Raw genomic sequence first — 21,929 nt, forward strand, 5'->3', positions numbered from 1 at the left:
CTATTCTTACTGCTCTTCCAGATAGTAAAATTAACAATTTCTTAAAGAGCAAAAGGTTTATAAAGTGAAAAGGGCATTTAATTCTCTCCTAAGTTAATAATATTTTCAATTTTGTAGGTATGCATTAACAGAAATACTAATATGTTGTATGCTGCTATGCAAACGGACTTTTTACTCTTAACAATATACTATTGTTATTCATATAAGTATACCCCACAGCCTTCTCATTCTATATGAAAGTGAAAGTTGCTCAGTCCTGTCCCACTCTTTGTGAGACTTTTTGCAAAGCCCTGGATTGTGGCCCTCCAGGCACTTCTGTTCATGGAATTCTCCAGGCAAGAATATTGGAGTAGGTAGCCATTCCCTTCAGGGAATCTTCCTGACCCAGGGATTGAACCCAGGTCTCCTACATTGCAGGCAGATTCTTTATTGTCTGAGCCACCACGGAAGCCCAGGAATGCTGGAGTGAGTAGCCTATCCCTTCTCGAGGGGATCTTCCAGACCCAGGAATAGAACCAGGGTCTCCTGCATTGCAGGTGGATTCTTTAACAGCTGAAATACTCCATTTATTAGATATGAGATAACTTTTTAAGCTGTTTTCTGTTGCTCAGTATTTACACTGTTTCAGTCTTTTGCAAGTATGAACTATAGTATAAAGAATAATTTTGAAAAATATTGTTTTGTATATGTATGTGTGTGTGTGATAAAATCCTAAAATTCCTAGGTGAAGAGGGTTATGTGTTTGTAATGCTGATACTGACAAATGGATGTGGATTTTAATTGGTTTCCTTGCATTTGAACTCACTATTCTCCAATTTCTTTCTCTCCCACACTACTGTGTGGGATTCTACAGTAGCTTTGCATTTCCAATATACTTAAGTGTAATTTTCTCTGGATAGTGGGGGGATCCTTCACAATCTGCCTCTGTTCATCTTTCTACCCTTAATATTTTCTCATATCTCACTTTTTGCTCTGTGAATTTCCCTGGTGGCCCAGATGGTAAAGAATCTGCCTGCAATGCAGGAGACCCAGGTTCAATCCATGGGTTGGGAAGTTCCCCTGGAGAAAGGAATGGCTACCCACTCTAATAGTCTACCTACTCTATCATTCTTTTGCTCTAGAATACTGCCCTTGCCACTTTTTGCCCATGGGATTCTTGTTTCTCTGAGTTAAATTTTTGTTCTTTGCTTCTGTTTCTATTGTGGATTTAGTAACCTGTGTTTCATGGCAATGACTAGCATAGTGTTTGTAGGTTCCAGACGGTTTTTGTTTATGTTGAATTTTATATATGCACATATTTAACAGTCTTCTCTCAATTGTTCTCTAACAATGTGCCTATTTATTTTGCAAATAAGTGCTGAACATAGTGGATTCTACTGTTGTATCTAGAAGGTACACATGGAGCTTTAGCAATTTGATCAGTGTAGGTAATCCACACTTTATAATTCAGAACTGTTGTGGAACTTATTTTGCTTTAGTTCCCCAATTTTGCTGTTTTCTCTGATTCACTGGATAACTGCCAAGCCGTACCTTCATTTTCTTTTGTGTATTCACAGTAAATCTATATTTTGTACTGCATTCTCCTTTCTCTCCAGCATTATACTGAAAAGCAGACAATGTTTCATATACATTAATTGATATGTCCATTCATTCAACTGACTTTTAATGAGCACCTGCTTTGTGCCAGTTACTGCTCTTGGCCCTGAAGAAACAGTCAACATTCTTGATCCCATTACATTCTAATGGGGAGAGATCAGCAGTAAACACACATGTAGAGTAAATTCACATGGATGTAAATTACTGGAAGAAAAATAAAACAGATAAGGGATCTGAAAGTGGGGGAAATGACTTTGTTTTTATGTCATCAGTAAGGTCATTGCTTATTCTCTGAGCAGGTGACATTGATCCAAGACTGAATGAAATGAGTGGAATGACTGTATGAAAATATGGAGAAGGATCATTTCAGGCATTAGCTACAGCTAGTATGAGGCCCTCGAGTGGATATGCTTGATGGGTTCCTAGAATTGCAAGAAGAGAAGTTTGGCTGGAACACGGTGAATGAAGGGGAGAACTGGAGGAAGTGGAGTGAAAGGCAGGGGAAGACAAGCTTGTGTACAACCTTGTAAGTCCTGGTAGGAACTGAGGGTTTCAGTCTTGGAGGGTTTGGAGCAGAGGAACCATCTCAGATTTACATGGTAATGAAACTGCTCTTTCTGCTGTGGGGAGGTTGCAGGGAGCAGGAGATTGGAGAAGTAGGGTTAAATGCAAGGCTGTCACTGCTTTCCAGAGAAAACCCTCATGAATAACATAGTGACAAATCCTCAATCCTATAGGCTTTAGGTTTAATATTTCCAAAGATACCATATATAACTGTCTGTAGAGTTTTAAAGAAATCAGAAAAGCACATAAATAAGTACAAATAAAAAAACATTTGAAGTAAAAAAAAATGTGTGATTTCACAATGCTCAATAATTAGTGTTACCTGTATTTTAAGATACAGAACATTTGGTAAAGCACACTTAGATATACTTTTAATTGGTTTAGGTAGAAGATCCAACAACAAAAAAAGAAGAATGTGCGAATCCAAGAGACAAGCCCTTGAGTGAAGTGCCTTTCAATGAAGAAGCTTCTGCCCAATCCTTTCAGAAAGTTTTAAGTCAGTGGAGAACTGGACATCATGATGACAAAGAGACACAGAACTTACATGCAGCAAAATCAGGTACAGTTTTTTTTTTTTTTTTTTAAATAAAGTGAATGCTGTGATGTATGTCGGAGAGTGTTTTGCCTATGTTCTCCTCTAGGAGTTTTATAGTTTCTGGTCTTACATTTAGATCTTTAATCCATTTTGAGTTTATTTTTGTGTATGGTGTTAGAAAGTGTTCTAGTTTCATTCTTTTACAAGTGGTTGACCAGTTTTCCCAGCACCACTTGTTAAAGAGATTGTCTTTAATCCATTGTATATTCTTGCCTCCTTTGTCAAAGATAAGGTGTCCATAGGTGCATGGATTTATCTCTGGGCTTTCTATTTTGTTCCATTGATCTATATTTCTGTCTTTGTGCCAGTACCATACTATCTTGATGACTGTGGCTTTGTAGTAGACCCTGAAGTCAGGCAGGTTGATTCCTCCAGTTCCATTCTTCTTTCTCAAGATTGCTTTGGCTATTCAAGGTTTTTTGTATTTCCATACAAATTGTAAAATTATTTGTTCTAGCTCTGTGAAGAATACTGTTGGTAGCTTGATAGGGATTGCATTGAATCTATAAATTGCTTTGGGTAGTATACTCATTTTCACTATATTGATTCTTCCAATCATGAACATGGTATATTTCTCCATCTATTAGTGTCCTCTTTGATTTCTTTCACCAGTGTTTTATAGTTTTCTATATATAGGTCTTTAGTTTCTTTAGGTAGATATATTCCTAAGTATTTTATTCTTTTCATTGCAATGGTGAATGGAATTGTTTCCTTAATTTCTCTTTCTATTTTCTTGTTATTAATGTATAGGAATGCAAGGGATTTCTGTGTGTTGATTTTATATCCTGCAACTTTACTATATTCATTGATTAGTTCTAGTAATACATCACAGCAGGATTCTCTATGACCTACCTCCCAGAATATTGGAAATAAAAGCAAAAATAAACAAATGGGACCTAATTAAACTTAAAAGCTTCTTCTGCACAACAAAGGAAACTCTAAGCAAGGTGAAAAGACAGCCTTCAGAATGGGAGAAAATAATAGCATTTGAAGCAACTGACAAACAACTAATCTCAAAACTATACAAGCAACTCCTGCAGCTCAACTCCAGAAAAATAAATGACCCAATAAAAAAATGGACCAAAGAACTAAATAGACATTTCTCCAAAGAAGACATACAGATGGCTAACAAACACATGAAAAGATGCTCAACATCATTCATTATCAGAGAAATGCAAATCAAAACCACTATGAGGTACCATTTCACGCCAGTCAGAATGGCTGTGATCCAAAAGTCTACAAGCAATAAATGCTGGAGAGGGTGTGGAGAAAAGGGAACACTCTTACACTGTTGGTGGGAAGGCAAACTAGTACAGCCACTATGGAGAACAGTGTGGAGATTCCTTAAAAAACTGGAAATAGACCTGCCTTATGATCCAGCAATCCCATTGCTGGGCATACACACTGAGGAAACCATAATTGAAAGAGACACGTGTACCCAATGTTCATTGCAGCACTGTTTATAATAGCCCGGACATGGCAGCCACCTAGATGTCCATCAGCAGCTGAATGGATAAGAAAGCAGTGGTACATATACACAATGGAGTATTACTCAACCATTAAAAAGAATACATTTGAATCAGTCCTAATGAGGTGGATGAAACTGGAGCCTATTATACAGAGTGAAGTAAGCCAGAAAGAAAAACACCAATACAGTATACTAACGCATATATAATGGAATTTAGAAAGATGGTAACAATAACCCTGTATATGAGACAGCAAAAGAGATGCTGATGTACAGAACAGTCTTGTGAACTTTGTGGGAGAGGGAGAGGGTGGGAAGATTTGGGCGAATGGCATTGAAACATGAATAATATCATATATGAAATGAGTCGCCAGTCCAGGTTTGATGAACGATGCTGGATGCTTGGGGCTGGTGCACTGGGACGACTCAGAGGGATGGTATGGGGAGGGAGGAGGAAGGAGGGTTCAGGATGGGGAACACGTGTAAACCTGTGGCGGATTCATGTTGATATATGGCAAAACCAATACAATATTGTAAAGTTAAAAAAAAATCACATCTGCAAAAAAAAATAAATAAAGTGAATGCTTTAAAATAAAACTGATTTTATCTCCATTCTCTGTGAATATAAATGCAGTGTTCAGAAGCTATTAACATTGGGATAATAGTTTGATATAACTCTTCAAGTAGTCACACAGTAGTCACTGTGTGACCATTGGTTTAGTGGTTTAATATTTATAGAACCCTGAGTGGGCTTCTTTGCCTTTTCATAAGTGTTTTTTACTTATGGCAGAAATCCAAGAACAAAAGAGCCTCTTGATGAAAGTGAAGGAGGGGAGTGAAAAAGTTGGCTTAAAACTCAAAAAACTAAAACATTCAGAAAACTAAGATCATGGCATCTGGTCTCATCACTTCATGGCAAATAGGGAAACAATGGAAACAGTGGCAGACTTTATTTTTCTGGGCTCCAAAATCACTGCAGATGGTGACTGCAGCCATGAAATTAAAAGACGCTTCTTGGGGAAAAAAGCTATGACCAACTTAGACAGCAAATTAAAAAGCAGAGACATTACTTTGCCAACAAAGTTCTGTCTAGTCAAAGCTTTGGTCTTTCCAGTAGTCATGTATGGATGTGAGAGTTGGACTATAAAGAAAGCTGAGTGCCAAAGAATTGATGTTTTTGAACTGTGGAGTTGGAGAAGACTCTTGAGAGTCCCTTGGACTGCAAGGAGATCCAATCAGTCAATCCCAAAGGAAATTAGTCCTGAACATTCATTGGAAGGACTGATGCTGAAGCTGAAACTCCAATACTTTAGCCACCTGATGCGAAGAACTGACTCACTCGAAAAGACCCTGATGCTGGGAAAGATTGAAGGCAGGAGGAGAAGGGGACGACAGAGGATGAGATGGTTGGATGGCATCACAGACTAGATGGACATGAGTTTGAGTAAGCTCTGGGAGTTGGTGATGGGCAGGGAGGCCTGGCGTGCTGCAGTTCATGGGGTCTCCAAGAGTCGGACACGACTGAGTGACTGAACGGAACTGAATTGAATGGGCCTTGGGGATATATTTGCCTTTGTTTCCTGCATAAATTCAGACTGTCAAGTGAATAGAGAATTGGATTCTTTCAGCTCCTCCTGTTCTAGCAGAAAGTTTTTGTTAGAACAACTGTTCCTTTATTGAACTGTAATTACAACATATAAAACAAGAGGATCTATGAGACAGTAAAGTAAATAACTTTTTTTTATATGTGTCTTGAGAAATATATTTCAAGGACTGCTGTGAAGTTCAGGGGGATAATTAATTTTTCTTGTTTTTCTTTCTTTTTGAAGAAATATTTCTTGTTTTTATTTTTCCTTGGTTATTTTTACAACCATATTCTAGACACTGAAGACCTGGATGACTGAAGTGTGCAGAGTCTTTGCCTTGTTTGCCAGGTTCTTTTGAGGGAAATTATACTTTTAGAGTATTTAATTTATTAATTTTATTACTCAGAATCTTTTTGAGCTTTCCAACTGCTTTTCATTAAGGACAAAATGCTAGATAATAAATTTAAATCATGTAGCTTAGTTGAAAGTGTTTAATTTTGTGGTTTCTATTTTCATTCTTTTTTCCAATGAGGGAACTCTCCTGTTTACTGCTCTTTTGAAACATAGTTTAATTCCTAATGTCAAATATCATGCACCTTCTTCACAATTAGAATTTGATTTTCTTCTTAATGATGTTCTTTCTTTCAAATATATTCCCTATGTTGTTCATGATACATCAATTTTGTTAATATTTCCAAGATTTTGTTTGAATACCCTGTTTTAGTATGTACCCCAGTATTACTCTCAATGACTCTTATTTTATGTGCCCTTTTTTTGTGTTTTCACATTTTTATTTATTTTTTTACTCTTCTACTTTGAAAGGGACTAAGTCTTCTATAGAAATACCTTTATGATTGGTGCACTTTGAAGACATAGTATTTAAAAAATGATAGAAGAACTGATGTGTTGTAGCTTTCCTCTATAGGCTAAAGATTGCAGATGGAGATACTTAGATGGAATTGACTGCCTAATTTCAAAGGAATCATAGCAACCTGGAATGGTAGAGGCCAGAAGTTGGTATATAATTATCAAAGTTTTAGTGAAAAAATTACCAAAATAAGGGGTAAGGAAGACTAGTAATTGATTGTTTCAGTTCACAGAGATCTGTGATACTAATTGGGGTACATAGGAATGAAAAAATTTTGTATACTCTCCTGTTTTTTTCTGAGTAGAAAATTTCTATCTGATGCAGAGACCCGTCTTAAGCTACTGTATTGGGAATTCAGAGTTTTTATAAAGTTCCCAGCCCTAAGCCAGGCCACAGATCTGAGGCCCCTTGAGATAGATGCTAGGTCCTTTTGCAAAGTTTTGTAGTGTAGCCACAGGGTATACGATGCATCTTCCTCTATAATTTCACTACAGAATTTACAGCTATTTACCAGGAAAGTAAAAGTGTGAAAGTGAAAGTGTTAGTTGCTCAGTTATGTTCGACTCTTTGGACTGTAGCCTGCCAGGCTCCTCTATCCATGGAGTTCTCCAGGCAAGAATACTGGAATGGATAGCCATTACCTTCTTCAGGGGATCTTCCTGACCCAGGGATTGAACCCTGGTCTCCTGCATTGCAGGCAGATTCTTTACTGTGTGAGCCACCAGGGACACCACCAGAATAAACATGCAGTGAGGAAAGACAATGCCCAAACTTCCAGAGGGTTTATTAGACCCTGGGTCTGAACTGACAGTTATCTCTGGAGACCCTTAGTACCATCATAATCCACCAGTCAGTGTTAGAGATTTATAGAAGTAGAGTGATAGATGGAGTCTTGTCTTTATTCTGTCTTGTCCACGGGCCAGTGGGACCATTATGTGGTTATTTTCCCAGTCTTGATTATATAATGGGAATGGATATACTTAGTAACATTAATAATGCCTATATTGATGGTCTGACCTGTGGCATGGCGATTGTTATGGTTGTACATAAGTAGAAGACCCTAGAACTGTCTTCCTTCTTTGTCAGTGTGCATGCTGAAATACCATGCTGGAAGCAAAACCAGGGGGTTGCAGTTTCTGGGAATTGCAAAGATTAATGGCAACATCAAAGACTTGAAAGATGCAGGAATACTGCTTTTTATTATGATGGTTTAGTCGCCAAGTTGTGTCTGACTCTTGGCGACCCCGTGGACTGTAGCCTGCCAGGCTTCTCTGTCCAGAAGAATTTCCAGGCAAGGATACTGGAGTGGGTTGCCACATCCTTCTCCAGGGGATTTTCCCACCCAGGGATTGAACCTGGGTCTCTTGCATTGTAGGTGGATTCTTTACCAGCTGAGCTAGCAGGGAAGCACATTTCCATTTAACTTGTGTATTTGGTACAAAAGCCAATGATCTTAGAAAATGACTGCAAGTTAGAGTAAACTTGATCAGATGATGATGATACATAGTTGCTTTACTGGATGCAGCATCTTTACTGGAGAAAACCAACACATTCTCTATGGTTGGATGAGAGACAGCTACTAACCTAACCCAGCGGCTAATTTTTCTATAATTTTCTATATCCATCACTTTAAATATTTTAAGCTTTGAGGTCCACTCATAAGGGTCATACAACTCTGCCATTGTAACATGAAAGACAATATATTAAGAAATGAGTGTGACTGTTTTTGAATAGAATCTTGTCTTTGAAGCAAATTTGAATTTTATGTAATTTTCACATGTTGCAATATATTATCTTTGTTTTGACTTTTTTCAACCATTAAAATATGTAGAAACTACTCTTACCTTGAAAGCCATACAGAAATGGTGGGCCACATTTGGTGCAAAGGTTATAGTTTGCTGCTCCAATATCAAATATTATTCTTTTCTATTTCTATCAATAAATATAATCAGAAATAGTTTGATATCATATGGTAGATGTTATGGTATACATTCACAATCTTGCTCCAGACCTCCATTAATTCTCCAGCTTTCTAGCATTATATAGTCCCAAAGAACCTTGATTGTCTTGCTATTACACAGAAGATAATGCTTGATTATTAGATTGATGTCATGATGCTAAGTGGATTTGGTGAACAGGGAGTATCTGTTACAGAATGATTATATTGGACCCTTTCCATCATGGGCAGTAATTTGTTCTCACAGAAAGAAGCTATGTATTTCAGAAAAAGATTTGCCTTCTCTTCCTGTAGTGTGTCTGCCAGCAGAAGCTTTATTTTGTCACCATGGTATCTCACACAATGAGTGTCTGAGAGCAAGACACTCATTTTGTTATGAAAGAGGTATAGAAATGGGCTCATACCCATGAAATTCACTCATCTTACCATGTGCAGCACTATCCAGCAGGCTTGATAGTTTTATAGAACAGCCTGTATGGGTTCACTATGGGTTCCAGTTGAGAAACAACATCTTGTGAGTTTGGGGTGCTTTTCCTTCAGGGTACCGTGCATTACATGAAACTCCAGCAGAACCTCCAGTAACAGGAAGCTGAGACTACCCCTTGCCATTGAGGGCTCATCACACTGAATTAATAGTCAGCAAGTGTCACTGTACTGACCATGTTGTTTCAGCACAAGCATGAAGGAACGCTTGGATTGTTATCATACAGTCAAGAAAAGATAGACTTTATCTGCAAACAAATCAGCAGCAAACTTAATTGTTTTCCTGTGTTCAGTAATAATGTTCATTGGAAAAAAAATGTGGTAGCCCAGTGAAAAGAAGGGTATGGTCTTGAATCTCTGGCAATGAAGATTTGAGACACTCCACCAGCTAAAAGGTATCAGCAGATAGTAAGGTGAACATTGAATAGGTGGTGAAAGAAGGAAGCTATGGTAATCAAATCAAGGCAGGATTCAGTTGTTATTGTTTAGTTGCTAAGTCATGTCTGACTCTTTTATGACCCCATGGATTGTAGCCTGCCAGGCTCCTCTGTCCATGGGATTTCCCAGACAAGAACACTGGAGTGAGTGCCATGTCCTTCTTCATGGGATCTTCCCAACACAGGGACTGAACCTGAGTCTCCTGCATTGCAGGTTGATTCTTTACAACTGAGCCAAAACCAGCTACAAAATGAAGAATTATGGCAGCTATGTTTTATGTTGAGTAATTATTTTTTCCCCCGTTTTTCCTCCATACTAATATGACACATACTGCTGGTATCTAACATTTAAATTTAGTTGGAATTGTCACTACATTGAAATCTCGTGGCTCAGCTGGTAAAGAATCCACCTGCAATGTGGTAGACCTGGGTTCGATCCCTGCATTGCGAAGATCCCCTGGACAAGGGAACAGTTACCCACTTCAGTATTCTGCCATGGAGAAGTCCATGAACCATATCGTCCACGGGCTCACAAAGAGTCAGACATGACTAAGCGGCTTTCACCATGATACCCAGTGAAAACTTTGTATTTTCTATGTGCTTCATACTACAGAACTTTGTGTTTTCTATGTGCTTCAGACACGACTCAGGTTTTTTGTTGTTTTGTTTGCTTTTTTTGCTGGTGGTAAAGAATCCACCTACCGATACTAGAGACGCGAGACACGGGTTCTATCCCTAGAGTAAGAGGTGGCAACCCACTCCAGTATTCTTGACTGAAAAATACCATGGACAGAGGAGGCTGGTGGGCTACAGTCCATGGGGTCTCAAAGAGTCAGACACGACTGAGCACACTACTGCTCTTCCTTGCTTTCTGCAGAGAAACAGACATACAAATGGAGGTTTAGATGCAAACTAAGTAGACTGTCTCTCTGGATTCATTTTCTCTTATTTTTACCTGATTCTATGCCTCTTAAATTGAAGAAAGTAGGGAAAACTACTAGACCATTCAGGTATGACCTAAATCAAATCCCTTATGATTTGTACAGTGGAAGTGAGAAATAGATTTAAGGGCCTAGATCTGATAGAGTGCCTGATGAACTATGGACTGAGGTTCATGACATAGTACAGGAGACAGGGATCAAGACCATCTCCATGGAAAAGAAATGCAAAAAAGCAAAATGGCTGTCTGGGGAGGCCTAACAAATAGCTGTGAAGAGAAGAGAAGCAAAAAGCAAAGGAGAAAAGGAAAGATATAAGCATCTGAATGCAGAGTTCCAAAGAATAGCAAGAGATAAGAAAGCCTTCCTCAGCAATCAATGCAAAGAAATACAGGAAAACAACAGAATGGGAAAGACTAGAGATCTCTTCAAGAAAATTAGAGATACCAAAGAAATACTTCATGCAAAGATGAGCTCAATAAAGGACAGAAATGGTATGGACCTAACAGAAGCAGAAGATACTAAGAAGAGGTGACAAGAATACATAGAAGAACTGTACAAAAAAGATCTTCACGACACAGATAATCACAACGGTATGATCACTGACCTAGAGCCAGACATCCTGGAATGTGAAGTCAAGTGGGCCTTAGAAAGCATCACTATGAACAAAGCTAGTGGAGGTGATGGAATTCCAGTTGAGCTATTCCACATCCTGAAAGATGATGCTGTGAAACTGCTGCACTCAATATGCCAGCAAATTTGGAAAACTCAGCAGTGGCCACAGGACTGGAAAAGGTCAGTTTTCATTCCAATCCCAAAGAAAGGCAATGCCCAAGAATGCTCAAACTACTGCACAATTGCACTCATCTCACATGCCAGTAGTGTAATGCTCAAAATTCTCCAAGCCAGGCTTCAGCAATACGTGAACCGTGAACCTCCAAATGTTCAAGCTGGTTTTAGAAAAGGCAGAGGAACCAGAGATCAAATTGCCAACATCTGCTGGAACGTGGAAAAAGCAAGACAGTTCCAGAAAAACATCTATTTCTGCTTTATTGACTATGCCAAAGCCTTTGACTGTGTGGATCACAATAAACTATGGAAAATTCTGAAAGAGGGGAATACCAGGCCACCTGACCTGCCTCTTGAGAAACCTATATGCAGATCAGGAAGCAACAGTTAGAACTGGACATGGAACAATAGACTGGTTCCAAATAGGACAAGGAGTATGTCAAGGCTGTATATTGTCACCCTGCTTATTTAACTTCTATGCAGAGTACATCATGAGAAACGCTGGGCTGGAAGAAGCACAAGCTAGAATCAAGATTGCCAGGAGAAATATCAATAACCTCAGATATGCAGATGACACCACCCTTATGGCAGAAGTGAAGAGGAACTAAAAAGCCTCCCGATGAAAGTGAAAAAGGAGAGTGAAAAAGTTGACTTAAAGCTCAACATTCAGAAAACGAAGGTCATGGCATCTGGTCCCATCATTTCATGGGAAATAGATGGGGAACAGTGGAAACAGTGGCAAACTTTATTTTTTAGGGCTCCAAAATCACTGCAGATGGTGACTGCAGCCATGAAATTAAAAGACGCTTACTCCTTGGAAGGAAAGTTATGACCAACCTAGATAGCATATTCAAAAGCAGAGACATTACTTTGCCAACAAAGGTCCGTCTAGTCAAGGCTATAGTTTTTCCAGTGGTCATGTATGGATGTGAGAGTTGGATTGTGAAGAAAGCTGAGCGCTGAAGAATTGATGTTTTTGAACTGTGGTGTTGGAGAAGACTCTTGAGAGTCCCTTGGACTGCAAGGAGATCCAACCAGTCCATCCGGAAGGAGATCAGCCCTGGGTGTTCTTTGGAAGGAATGATGCTGAAGCTGAAACTCCAGTACTTTGGCCACCTCATGTGAAGAGTTGACTCATTGGAAAAGACCCTGATGCTGGGAGGGATTGGGGGCAGGAGGAGAAGGGGAGGACAGAGGTTGAGATGGCTGGATGGCATCACTGACTCGATGGACGTGAGTCTGAGTGAACTCTGGGAGTTGGTGATGGACAGGGAGGCCTGGTGTGCTTCGATTCATGGGGTTGCAAAGAGTCGGACACTACTGAGCGACTGAACTGAACTGAACTGAACTGATGCCTCTAGAGGCTGACTCTAGAGATTGCATCACATAGCTCCCTTGTTCTCTGGCTTCTAGTTGGGTTTGGCTAATTGGAGACACCAGCAAAACATTGAAGGTGAGAAGAAAAGGGAGAGGTATCACTCTCCCTCTCTTTGTTGATGTACTCAGATTTTGCAGTCACTGCATTGTCCGCCTATGTTATTAGCAACACTCAGATTACCTTTTGTTCACAATTATTGCTTTCCATAACTACTTACAACACTTTGTCCTCTCAAGCCTAAGGTTGGTAACAGCTTTCCACTATTTTTGGCCTCTGAGTGCTTCAACATCACTTGTTTGCTCAGCTCTACTCCCTGATTATAAGTTAGTTCCTTCATTTGGCCTTCTTCTAATTACCCCTTTGAGTTTTCTCTTTCCTGTTAGGACTTTGACTTATACTAATGATCAAAAAAAGGATTTCTAAGAAGCCAAGGTTCAAGTTGAGGTCTAGAAAATGAGTTGAAATGTAGAGACAGATTAACATGTGCAAAGCACTCCATGATGGAGAGTTCCATATTGTGTTAATGCAAGTGAAGGGAGACGTGTATGGCTGGATCTTAGAGAACAAGGAAAACTGTTGTAGCACAATAAGCTAGAGAGGAATCACAGTGTGGTTGTTGTGGAGAAATCATCAAGATGAGAACTTCTGTTGATAAAATATGTGATTATTTTGCCTCAAAGTATTATAAATATTACTGTTTTTGTGTATGTATATTGTATGTATACATTTATAAATATTTTCCTTTTTCTAAGATAGTAGATAAAAAGAATATTTATAAAATTTATATACTTTATAAAGAAAAACAATGCAATAAGAACCTCTTCTCGCCCTCTTCCCTCCCTTTAAGAGATTATCACTAGGTTGGATTTTGTACTTCTCATTCCCTTAATTTCCTGTGGTTTATTGCATGTATGCTTCTCTAAACAATACATTGTTAAACTAGCATGTATTTAAACATGGTGGCAGAAAGTGAAGAGGAACTAAAAATCCTCTTGATGAAAGTGAAAAAGGAGACTGAAAAAGTTGGCTTAAAGCTCAACATTCAGAAAACGAAGATCATGGCATCCGGTCCCATCACTTCATGGCAAATAGATGGGAAACAGTGGAAACAGTGTCAGACTTTATTTTGGGGGGATCCAAAATCACTGCAGATGGTGACTGCAGCCATGAAATTAAAAGATGCTTACTCCTTGGAAGGAAAGTTATGACCAACCTAGACAGCATATTCAAAAGCAGAGACATTACTTTGCCAACAAAGGTCCATCTAGTCAAGGCTATGGTTTTCCTGTGGTCATATATGGATGTGAGAGTTGGACTGTGAAGAAAGCTGAGCGCTGAAGAATTGATGCTTTTGAACTCTGGTGTTGGAGAAGACTCTTGAGAGTTCCTTGGACTGCAAGGAGATCCAACCAGTCCATCCGGAAGGAGATCAGTCCTGGGTGTTCATTGGAAGGACTGATGCTGAAGCTGAAACTCCAGTACTTTGGCCACCTCATGTGAAGAGTTGACTCATTGGAAAAGACTCTGATGCTGGAAGGGATTGGGGGCAGGAGGAGAAGGGGATGACAGAGGGTGAGATGGCTGGATGGCATCACTGACTCTATGCACAGGAGTTTGGGTGAAGTCCAGGAGTTGGTGGTGGACAGGGAGGCCTGGCGTGCTGCTATTCATGGGGTTGCAAAGAGTCGGACATGACTGAGTGACTTAACTGAACTGAACTGATGGGCTTCCCTAGTGACTCAGCAGGAAGGAATCTGCTTGCAATGCAGGAGACAAAGGAGACACTATTCAGTTCCTGGGTCTGGAAGATATTGCTGAGGAGGAAATGGCAACCCACTCCAGTATTTTTGCCTGAAAAATTCCGTGGACAGAGGAGCCTGGTGGGCTACAGTACAAAGGGATACAAAGAGCCGGACACGGCTGAGCGACTGAGCACACACACAAACACTGTGTAAATGGAAAGCTGTATATTATTCTTTTACAACTGGTTTAATATTTTCAAGATTATTTACTGAGATTTACCCATAAAGATGTGCATAGCTGTATTTCATTCATGTCACTGCTTAACAGGTCTCTGCTTATACCACTGTTTACCTGTTTAAACATTGACGATTGTCTGGGTTGATTCCCATTTGGGGGAGGAAAGAGGTTGAAGTATTTACTCTCCCTCTTCTTCATGTGCTGAGATTTTTGCCGTGACTGCATTCTCTGCTTATGTTAGAAAGCAACACTCAGATGACCTTTCATCCACAGCCATTGCTTTCAGTTATTCTTACAAAGTTTTCCTACATTGTTCTCTCAAGTCTAGGGTTGGTAACAGCTTTTCATAATTTTTACTTTCTGAATCCTTCAACATCACTTGTACCCTTAACCCTACCCAGCAAACACTGCTGTTAAGAATATTGTTACCCAGGTCTCCTAGCTCTCATATGCACACTTTTCTGGGTTCTATTCCTAGGAGTAAAATAGCTGGATTATGGGGGTATCCATGTCTTCACTTCTACTAGGTAAACTTGAATTATTTACCAATGTATTAGTACTCCCTCTTGCAGTGTATAAATAGTCTGGCTGCTTCCCATTATCACCAACACAAATTGGCAGCTTAAAAAAAAATTGCTGGCCTGATACAGATGAAATTGTATATATAATTTGTGTACCTCACTACACATGACATTGTGTTTTCCCATGTATCTTGGTCATTAGCTTTGAATTTTCAAGTTTCCTAGTTATTTGTGTTATTGATTATGTTTTAGTGAACTCCAAAATCTCATTTCCTTCAGTGTGAAAGGCAAGTACTTATAATGACCTAGAAGGTTCACTAATATTACGGCTTCCCTGATGACTCAGTGGGTACAGAATCTGTCTGCAGTGCAGAAAACCCAGGTTTGATCCTTGAGTCGGGAAGATCCCCTGGAGAAGGGAATGGCTACCCACTCAAGTATTCTTGCCCAAAGAGTTCCATGGACAGAGAAGTCTAGCAGGCTACATTCCAAAGGGTTGCAAAGAGTTGAACACAACCAACAAATAAACACACACACAACTGGCCTCTTGGTTGTTCCTTAAACACTTTGGGCAAATTTGTATCTTAAGGCTTTTAAAAGTGTTGTCTATTAAGCAAAATACCTATCATTCCTTCAGTATAAACAATGGAACATCTTACACTAAAGGTAGCCAGGGAACCATTAAACAAGGGAGCAAACCAAAACCTAAGTTACAGAGCTTGCATGGCATTGTTCAGGGAGGCATGCCTCATAAATCCATGTGTCCTAGATTTGTTTTCTATAAGCAACTTCAAAGATTATCCTGCTTAATGCATTACATAGCTAAAGACTCTTTCTAGAAAATATCATTAATCCATTTGCCAGAAGGTCTGCTGCTACTGCTAAGTCGCTTCAGTCGTGTCCAACTCTGTGCGACCCCATAGACAGCAGCCCACCAGGCTCCCCCATCCCTGAGATTCTCCAGGCAAGAACACTGGAGTGGGTTGCCATTTCCTTCTCCAATGCATGAAAGTGAAAAGTGCCAGAAGGTCTAGTTAGCATATTCACAATCAAGTTAACCCAGGCCACCTGCCATCTTATTTCCTGAGAATGTGCCATTGTTGATGGGAGGAGAGTGGGGCACAGGCCAGCTGCTTCATCTCCTTCCTCCTCATTACCCTCCTAAACTTGGGGATTATCGCTCAAGTCAGTGGCTTGACTTGGCCAGAAAAAAAAAAAAAAAAGTCCTCATTGTTTTACTTTCAGCTTTCCTGTTGGGATTTTTTTTTTTTTTTTTTTTTCCTCATGAAAAGGAGGACTCACAGTGGAGGGCTTTTCTTTCTCCTATGACTTGTTCTCCTTGACTCCTGCTCTTTTAGTTCATGTATCCTGGTGGTGCTTCTCAGTTGTTCAGTCGTGTCTGACTATTTGCGACCCCATGGACTGCAGCATGCCAGGCTTCCCTGTCTTTCACTATCTCCTGGAGTTTGCTCACATTTATGTCCATTGAATCAGTGATGCCATCCAATCATCTTATCCTCTGTCGTCCCCTTCTCCTCCTGCCTTCAATGTTTCCCAGCATCAGGGTCTTTTCCAGTGAGTCGTCTCTTCGTATAAGGTGGCCTAAGTATTGGAGCTTTAGTTTCAGCATCAATCCTTCCAATGAATATTCAGGACTGATTTCCTTTAGCACTGACTGGTTTGATCTTGCAGTCCAAGGGACTCTCGGGTCTTCTCCAACACCACAGTTCAAAAGCATCAATTCTTTGGTGCTCAGCCTTCTTTATCAGACAGGACTGAGTGACTTTCACTTTCACTTTTCAGTGACTTTCACTTTCTCAGCCTTTATGGTCCAACTCTCACATCTGTACATAACTACAGGAAAAACCATAGCATTGACTATACAGAGCTTTGTTGGCAAAGTACACCTTCTAATTGCTTTATTCAGCACTCTTCTATACTGTGGGAAGAACAGGAGTAAATGACACATTCTTTTGGTTTATTTTCATAGTTGGCATTTGGCTGCTTCTAAAAGCTATTTATTAAAACCTGCAGTATGCACTTGGGATTATTCTCTAGTTTCAGTCTATAAAAGAATAATTGTTTCCCTCTTTACTGCTTCTCTATTTTCTCCAAGATTTTTCCTGCTATTATGGTCAGTTTGGAGAAGGGTCTAATATTTAGGAGGGTGGAGAGATGAGAAAATCTGGATTTACACTGCTCTTGTTTTTTTTTTCCCGGAAATCTCCATCAGTTTTAAATATGTCTGAATGGTGCTTTTAATTTAGTAGTACTTCAGAAACATCCTAAGCATCTGGAAGTAAATTGCCATGTAGATATAAATTCATGAGGACAGTTGTCTCCTCCAGGTGCCATTCTGAGTTATTTATTTTCTATTTCCCATAATGTGTAAATATTATTGTCAGTGGCTGTAATACATGCCTTTCTGTGTGTATGCCTTTATAGAATATATAATGAATCTATGTGTTTTTATCTTTGTTGTGTAAAATAATTAGCTGCTTTAAAAACATTCTGAATTATAAGATATCTTTCCCAAGAAATGATTGAAGAAAACTATAAAAATATAATACATCACTAATATTTGGCATTTTTACAGCATTTAAGCCTAGAACTATTGATTGTATAGACAAATTTCAAGGCACCTTTGCCTCAAAAATGATGAGCTCTGTATCTTGAGAGATATGGTAATTTGTATCCTAGGTTATATTAATTATGCATATTATTTTTTTTTTTTTTAAGATTCATTGGAAGAATGTGAAGTACAAACTAATCTGAAAATTTGGACAGAACCACTTACTATTGAATTTAAGGAAGATAGTCTATCCTACATGGAAAAATTATGGCTTAAAAAACATAGAAGGTATTTTCTGTTTTTTTTTTTTTTGCATTATCAATAAGAAATGTAAAAGCTATTTCTGTTTCTTTCTTGTGTGACATGCTTTTTTTTGTAGCAGTGTTATTTATGTACTTCACATCTGTGTAAATAATTTTAAAGCAATATTAAGTCCCTGTGAAGCTTCTACCATACTGATAAGAATTTTAATTCAATGTATGTATGTAATGCATGATTGATTTAGGGTCTAAGTGAAAATATGTATGTGGGGAAAAAAAGGCACAACTACAGTACATAATTTTTAAAAAATAGCAAAAATAATGCAATACATGAAAGCTTACTTTGAAAGGTAATTTTTGAGGCTATACTCTTCAGAAACTTTGAAAGTACTTTTAAGTTAACCAGACTTTTAATTTTATAGTTTATTAATAGTATTCAAATGTATTTTATTCAAAAACTCTCTCATTAACTGCACCATTTCATAAATTTTTCGAAAGTTAAACTATTAAATATCAAACCAAAATGATTGGGTACATGTTGGAGTCATTCATAATTTTACCATGATATAAGAACCATAGCGGGAGGTACCTTTAAAGGCCAGGAGCTTGGTTTGCCCTGTAGCAGTGAGACTCACACTTGCCTGTGAGTCAGCTAGAGACTATGGCAAAGTATAGATTCTTCTTCAGTAGGTATGGGCCAAGCCTGAGATCTTGCATTTCTGAATTTCTAAAAGCTCCAGTGTTATTATTATGGATAATGCTAGTCTCCGAACCACATTTTGGCATGTAAGGTGTTAGAAAACATGTCTAGAATATACCAGAAGAGTGGTTTTCAAACTCTTGTTTCACTTCCAGTAATGCAAAACCATCTCCTGAGATGGCTCACCCCATCTTTGGGACCTTCTGCCAGCTATAATATCTCCTAGTGAACTGTCACTTTTTTCTGATTAGTTGCTAAACTTGGGCCCAATTCTACCAGTTAAACCAGTTCAGTTCAGTTCAGTTCAGTCACTCACTCATATCTGACTCTTTGCGACCCCATGAATTGCAGCACGCCAGGCCTCCCTGTCCATCACCAACTCCCAGAGTTCACTCAAACTCACGTCCATCGAGTTGGTGATGCCATCCAGCCATCTCATCCTCTGTCGTCCCCTTCTCCTCCTGCCCCCAATCCCTCCCAGCATCAGAGTCTTTTCCAATGAGTCAACTCTTTGCATGAGGTGGCCAAAGTACTGGAGTTTCAGCCTTAGCATCATTCCTTCCAAAGAAATCCCAGGGCTGATCTCCTTCAGAATGGACTGGTTGGATCTCCTTGCAGTCCAAGGGACTCGAAAGAGTCTTCTCCAACACCACAGTTCAAAAACATCAATTCTTCCGCGCTCAGCCTTCTTCACAGTCCAACTCTCACATCCATACATGACCACTGGAAAAACCATAGCCTTGACCTTTGTTGGCAAAGTAATGTCTCTGCTTTTGAATATGCTATCTTGGTTGGTCATAACTTTCCTTCCAAGGAGTAAACGTCTTTTAATTTCATGGCTGCAATCACCATCTGCCGTGATTTTGGAGCCCAAAAAAATAAAGTCTGACACTGTTTCCACTGTTTCCCCATCTGTTTCCCATGAAGTGATGGGACAAGATGCCATGATCTTCGTTTTTTGAATGTTGAGCTTTAAGTCAACTTTTTCAGTCTCCTCTTTCAATTTCATCAAGAGGCTTTTGAGTTCCTCTTCACTTTCTGCCATAAGGGTGGTGTCATCTGCATATCTGAGGTTATTGATATTTCTCCCAGCACTCTTGATTCCAGCTTGTGCTTCTTCCAGCCCAGCATTTCTCATGATGTACTCTGCATAGAAGTAAATAAGCAGGGTGACAATATACAGTACAGACCAAATTGACTTTCTCCTCTTCATGATATCTTTTCCTATTTTAAAATCATATTTAAAATTCACATCATATTTCAAATCATATTTAGATTCATATTTTAAAAATCAGTCTTCGTGCCTTTTTTGAAGCTTTTATTTGACAGATTACCATATCCCTTCAACTGTTTTTCATGGATGTATTCCTTTTCTTTCAATTTTCTTATTTTGAAATAAGGCATGCAATTAGGAGTTACAAAGCAGTATGAAGAATTTCTACATATCATTCATTCAGCATTCCCTAATGGCAACATCTTATATAATCACAGCATATATCAACACCAAAAAATTAACACTGGTACAATATGAATCACTAAACTACACACTTTATTTGAATTTCAGCAGTTTTTCACTAACATCCTTATTCTGTTTCAAGAGTCAATTTAGGGTCTCACAGTGCAGTTTTGTCCTATCTCCTTCTCCATTGCAACTCCTTGCTCTTTCCTTGTCTTGCATGACATGGACATGAGTACTTGTTAGGTGTTTCATAGAATATACTCAGTGTGGGTCTAGATCCTGTTTTTTCATAATAAGATTGAGGTTATACATTTTGAGGAAGAATGAGAGAGGAGGTGCCTTTCTTACTGCATGATATCACATGATTGTACTGTCGGTAGATCTCATCACCAGGTTGTTAACCTTGAACACATAGTTGATGTGGTGCTCACCAATATTCTCTGCTATAAAATCACTCTTGCCTTAATAATGAATGTTGTGGTCTGTTCGTGCTATTAGAATACCATAGACTGGGTGGCTTATAAAGATGTTTGTTTTTCACAGTTCTTAAGGCTGGGAAGTCCAAGATCAAAGTGCCAGCAGACTTGGTGACTGGGTTGTCTTCTCACTGTGTCCTCAAAGGGCAGAAGGGGTGAGAGGCCTCTCTTGGGTTTCTTTTATAAGGGCACTAATCCCATTCATGAGGCGTCTACTGTCTTGAACAAATCGCCTCCCAAATGCTCACCACCTAGTACCATCACCTTGGAGGTTAGAGTTTCCATGTACAAATTTTGTGGGGACACAGACATTCAGAACAGAGCTTTCTGCTCTTGGCCTTCCACAGTTTATGACCTTCCCATTTAAAGAATATTTTCATTCTGTCCCAGTAGACTCCAATGTCTTAAGTCGTCCCACTGTCACCTCAAAATTCTACTCTTAATTCTAAAATCTTATCTAAATATCATCTAAATCAGATGCGGGTGAGATTCAATGCATGATTCATTCTGAGATAGATTTCTCTCTAACTGTGAATCTGTGTAATCAAATATGTTCTGTGCTTCTGAGATATAAAGGTGGGACAAGCATAGGGTAGATATTCCTATTCCAAAGGGAGAAATTGGGAATAAAAAAGGAACAAGTCCTGAACAAGTCTGAAACCTAACAAGACAATGCTGTTAGACCTTAACTCTTGAGAATTTTCCTTTGTCAGTGCTCTGCTGTCCAGGCCCACTGGGTGGAAAGCCCTCTTCTGGACACACTGAGGCAGTAGTGCTGCCTTGAGCCTGGTGTGGCAAGGGCTGGGCCCCCGAGGTTCCAGGTCGCTCTACCTGTTTTGCCATCCCCATGACTTTGGGTGGCCCCATTCCTCTGATGACTCTGAGATGGGTCACATGGTTGTGATTCCCCTGACCTGGAATTATGATTGTTCTAGTCTGGGATCATAAGGGCAGCCTTACCCTCAGGGTTTTACTGGACATTACTGCATTGGAGATTCTGTGTTATGGGAAGGATTTTTTATTATTTAGTTGTTAAGTTGTGTCTAATTCTGTTGTGACCCCATGGACTGTAGCCCGCCAGGCTCCCCTGTTCATGGGATTTCCCAGGCAAGAACGCTGGAGTGAGTTGCCATTTCCTTCTCCAGGGGATTTTCCTGACCCAGGGATTGGATCGAGCCCACATCTCCTGCATTGGTAGTTGAATTATCTACTGGTAAGCCACCTGGGAAACCCAATGGGAGGGATAGCCTTGATAATTTCTGAAATAACTTCAGGACCACTCTTCCATTTTCTTGGGTAATAGCT

General features: G+C 39.4%; 1 protein-coding gene across 7 annotated transcripts in view; it reads left to right on the forward strand.

The window, feature by feature from the left end:
- ZBBX (zinc finger B-box domain containing) overlaps positions 1-21,929 on the forward strand; it is a 125,410-nt gene that overhangs the window by 61,949 nt on the left and 41,532 nt on the right. For all 7 annotated transcript variants that reach the window (XM_061416798.1, XM_061416816.1, XM_061416807.1 and 4 more), the window contains 2 exons: positions 2,545-2,719; positions 17,897-18,017. In XM_061416798.1, coding sequence (XP_061272782.1) covers positions 2,545-2,719; positions 17,897-18,017 — 296 coding nt within the window. The remainder of the gene's footprint in view (positions 1-2,544; positions 2,720-17,896; positions 18,018-21,929) is intronic.

This window comes from Bos javanicus, chromosome 1 (genome assembly GCF_032452875.1).
Source record: "Bos javanicus breed banteng chromosome 1, ARS-OSU_banteng_1.0, whole genome shotgun sequence".
Lineage (NCBI taxonomy): Eukaryota > Metazoa > Chordata > Mammalia > Artiodactyla > Bovidae > Bos > Bos javanicus.